The sequence below is a fragment of the Cydia amplana genome, chromosome 19 (genome assembly GCF_948474715.1).
Source record: "Cydia amplana chromosome 19, ilCydAmpl1.1, whole genome shotgun sequence".
Classification (NCBI taxonomy): Eukaryota; Metazoa; Arthropoda; class Insecta; order Lepidoptera; family Tortricidae; genus Cydia; species Cydia amplana.
Window position 1 is genome coordinate 10,485,720 of NC_086087.1, and position 4,791 is coordinate 10,490,510.

Sequence of the window (4,791 nt, forward strand, 5' to 3'; positions counted from 1 at the left end):
CCTGACAAAACATGTGATCAATAAGGCATATACTTGGACAAGTTGGACATAAGACAATTTTTTTTTCACCTCAGCAGCTCGAACAAGGGTACTTTGATTCTTAAAAACAGTGAGCAAAATGCGATTTTGCTCACTGAGTGAGACAAAATGACATTCAAGTGACCTTTATAGTCAAATGTCATTTCAACATGCGGGGTCTAATAAAAGTTCGAAATACTTGGGTTCTATTATCTCTGTCCCATTCACACTGTTAGCAAAAAGAAACAGACAAAAAAAAGTTTAAACGACATTCAACAGTATATTCACGGTTTATAATAGACCCCCGAAAAACTTCAGACCGCATCGTTCCAAACCACGTTCGAGTATGAATTCTTAATAATTAATAAATAAAAATAAAGTTTAAGATTTAATAAAAACTGATAAAATACTATATTTTAGGTATTTTATTGTACAATTAAAATATCGAACTCAAAAAATACACAGATCATCACGCAAAATTAATTATTTTACTTTTAAGAATTTCTACCATAGTTGACAAATAGTACGTATCCGCAATTCGGACCGTATCTTACAAAGATTTTTTTTTTCAAAAATGTTGTCGATTGAAGTGTCAGTTAATGTTTGTTATTTCTATATTATTTTAATGGAATTTATTATTACGTTTTGTTTTTGTGTTCCATTGCGGTAATTAAACTTAATTGTTTGTATATCTTAAGAAAACATGAGTGCAGGTATTAAGTGATGAACAAGGATTACATTTTTCAAGTTGTCTAATAGGTATGTTCTCACTGCGCTGAGGTGAAAAATGTTGTGTACTACACGAGATCAAAGTTATTTACATCTCGTGCGCTTTTGAGTCCCTTACTACGCTCAAGATTCTAAATTAGATTCACTCGTTACGCTCGTGAATCTATTATAGAATCTTTCGCTTGCACGGGACTCAAAATAAGCACTCGAAGAAATATCAAACTTTGATCACTTGTTGTACAAATAACTATTTAACCTTTTCAACGCCAAGGGCCACTAAAGTGGTCGAGTACTGTCGTGCCCATGACGCCAACAGCCACTAAAAAGGCTATGACGGACGCTGTCAAAGCAATTTTCCTGCTGACAGATAAGGTTTATTTTCGCTCTTCATATTGCAACCATTTGGCGTATAAGCCACATTTTAGCATGGGACGAAAAGCGTTGAAAGGGTTAATAACACATTGGTGGCAAACAAGCATACGGGCCACCTGATGGTAAGCAGTCACCGTAGCCTATGGACGCCTGCAACTCCAGAGGTGTTAATGTTGAAGACTTTAGATTAAAATGAAAGGGTGGACATACATAGATACTGCTTATTGATTACCATGAGATTAAATGGTTCTTACTTCAAGTGCAAATACAGTATACAGTTAATACAGTAATGTTTACAAAGTAAACAAAAAAATAAATGCACATGGTGCCAGAATAGTTATTTACGATACAAGTGCGGAAAAGAGGAAATTCGAAACGAGTGGCGATAAATTAAAACACGACCGAAGGGAGTGTTTTAAATCGACATGAGTTGCAAATAACCTATTCGCACAATTCGCACATGTATCATACAACGTTTTACAGTACATATGGCTCTTTAAACTTTCGACATACGCACGGAAAGTGCCCTTTCACGCACTAGTTCGTAAAAGTAGAAGAAGTAAAGAAAGTAGCACCATACGAGTATGTAGGTACTGTAAATTTAATTTTCATATAAGTATTGTGCCTATTCAATATCAAAAACCTTTCAAAGTATCATTTACTCTTCAGTCTGCTAAGCCGCTGTTGGTACAGTCAGTTGGATCAATTTAATACAACAGTTGTCACATTACACAATTTATTAACTACAGGCATTTTTTTTATCATATTTGGGTATTAGACAATATCAAATAAATAATGTAAAATTAAAAAGAACAAATTCCGCGTTGCACTAGCCTTGCACAACCTCAACTGAAACTCCAAATGTAAAGCATGTACCAGACGGCAGACAACCACAGTTTCTGCAACATGACCTTGGTAGAAAAACAGTGGTTTTAAGCCATGTAGCAAGTGGTTGAAACCAAATTCTGCATGACCTTTAAACGCCCTTGGTAGACAGGCGTGCTCTGCCAACCATACAAATTTGGGCTTGTTGTAAACCATGTAGACAGCCACGCTTCTACCAAGGTCATGTTGCAGAAACTGTGGTTGTCTGCCGTCTGGCACATGCTTAAGAATGAGAATTTTGTAAATGATACTTGGTTTGTTTGGTATGTTTATTTATACATTTTACTCTATACGGATTGATCCAACTGTACTCACAAACATCTTTACAAATGTAACCTAAGATCTAAACTACATCTAAGACCAGAATTAAACTTACATCTCAACATCCATGCCTCCATCCATGCCCATGTCAGGAACGAGAACACCATTCCGTTTCTTTGGTTCCTCTTCTGTTCTATTCTCCGCGGTAGTGCCTTTTAGTTTGTCTACTACACTGTCCTTGGGCTGCCAGACAACCAGGGACATACAGGGCTTTTCTAATCTGTAATAAGGTAGGTTTTAGTAATTTAATAACTTGACTTTTAACCAATTCGTAAATAAATATCCATCCATAAAAATCTGGTTTTGATAAATTATTATAATCATGTTTTTTTATCAAGGACTTTTAACACAAGCTTGTCTTGTCTCTTGAAGGTGTCACATTTGTTTTGCATCTTTTTCTGTATAGTGATTCTTTTTAACACATTCACTACATAAGACCAGTATGTGGGTACTGTGTTTGTAGGCGCTTTACACTACATTTCAACACAATATTTTTCACCTCAGCAGCTCGAACAAGGGTACTTTGCTACTTAAAAACAGTGAGCAAAATCGCATTTTGCTCACTGAAAGGACAAAATGAGCAAAATGCGATTTTGCTCACTCAGTGAGCAAAATGCGATTTTGCTCACTGTTTTTAAGTAGCAAAGTACCCTTGTTCGAGCTGCTGAGGTGAAAATTTAATTGTTGGTATATCTTAAGAAAACACAAGTGAATAGAGGTAAGTGATGAAGAAGGAATACATTTTTCGGGTTCTCTAATATGTTCTCACTGCTGAGGTGAAAAATGTTGTGTACTACACGAGATCAAAGTTATTCACATCTCGTGCGCTTTTGAGTCCCTTACTACGCTCAAGATTCTAAATTAGATTCACTCGCTACGCTCGTGAATCTATTATAGAATCTTTCGCTTGCACGGGACTCAAAATAAGCACTCGAAGAAATATCAAACTTTGATCTCTTGTTGTACAAATAACTATTATTTCTTATAGGGTAAATAGTGTAATTTAAAAGAAAAAAGAAAACTGTTCTTACCTTTCAATAAGCGCAGGGGGTATCAGCGGCTCATCTTTAAGTTTCTTTAACTCCTCCGAGAGTACAATAGTGTGTCCTTTTAACTTGTCTCTCACATCAGTGTTGGCCGGAGTGTCCATGTCCATGAGACCAGCGTCCATACTCATAGAATTATTACTACTGGCTAGGTGGTGTGTTCTGTAGTCTGTAGACAGATGGAGACCATTGAGGTGATCTGCCATTTTGTCTTCGGTTATGTATATCTTTGCAGGGCTGAAATGTAAAAAGAGTACTGTAAGTAATTTTAGTGTCATTTTCTTGAAATGGACTGGCTAGATCAATAGCAAATTACACTTTTAAAACTCAAGGGCTTTCTAGGTAGCATCAATTTATAACTTTAAACAAGATAATTCTTTTGGCTGACACAATATCACACTGGCGGGCTTCAAAAGTTAAGGTTTAGCAAAATATATATGGTAGAATGAAACTGCGTGTAATCTTAGGAAAAAAGCATATAAAAGAAAATGAAAATTACGTATCTTGGTACTTACATTGGTGGCTCTGGATCTAAACTTTTCCGTTTGCAGTGCATTACAGTAGAAAACCGGGGTTGCTGAGGCACTTGAGCGTTAAACTGCACCAGCTGGGGCGGCGAGTGCGACCCCCAAGACAGTCCCTGCACATTCCATGGTCCTCCCGAAGGCACGGGCATTATGTGCGGTTCATGAGGGTAGTCGTCGTTGTCACCGTACGAATAGTTGGAAAACGATATGTAATCCATTGTGTTAACCCAATTATATACTTGATCACTTCGAAATCAACACACTTTACAAAAACTTGCACTTTCAAGGAAATTATCTACTTTCACACCTTTGCGAGCATTCCAAATTCACAACAGAGAATAACAAACAAGTGACATTTCGTAACCCATAGACTTTTTTTGCGTTATAGAATTTTCTTGAACTTTCTTTGAGCATCTGTGGCACAGATACATGACAGATACCATCATGATACCATAGACTTCGGATGCCATAAAATATAGTTGGTCAAACCAATTTGTCAGTCAGTAAGCACCAGGAAAACTATACCCATCCTTTTCTTTTGGGTGCTAGTACTAGTGTAAGACAAAGATAGTATGATTCTGTCTATGTTTGAAATGAGAAAGTCCTTTGACAAACTATACAAAGCACAATCGACGGACATTTTTTTTAATCGTTTTATTACAGTAAAATAAGGAATTTATTTTTATTAAAATAATATTATCTTTATTTATAATATTTTGCAGAATATTAAAATAAAGAGTTGCCGCATAAATATTTTATTCTAATTGCAACACGGCGCTAGTCAACAACTGTCAATCGGGCGCCGCTTGCCTTGCTTTGCTTTCGTGTTTGCTCGTTTTGCGCCTTTCACCAATACAAATCAAGTTTAGAAACTGCTTTCCCACGAATCCTAC

At 36.4% G+C, this 4,791-nt stretch overlaps 1 protein-coding gene across 1 annotated transcript; it reads right to left on the reverse strand.

Moving 5' to 3' along the window:
• Positions 1-2,284: 2,284 nt before the first annotated feature.
• LOC134657208 (uncharacterized) lies at positions 2,285-4,224 on the reverse strand. The gene is made up of 3 exons (XM_063512763.1): positions 3,887-4,224; positions 3,357-3,608; positions 2,285-2,545 (listed from the first exon to the last, which is right to left on the reverse strand). The coding sequence occupies exons 1-3, from the start codon at positions 4,114-4,116 to the stop codon at positions 2,377-2,379; spliced, it is 651 nt and encodes a 216-aa protein (XP_063368833.1). The 5' UTR covers positions 4,117-4,224; the 3' UTR covers positions 2,285-2,376.
• Positions 4,225-4,791: the final 567 nt, after the last annotated feature.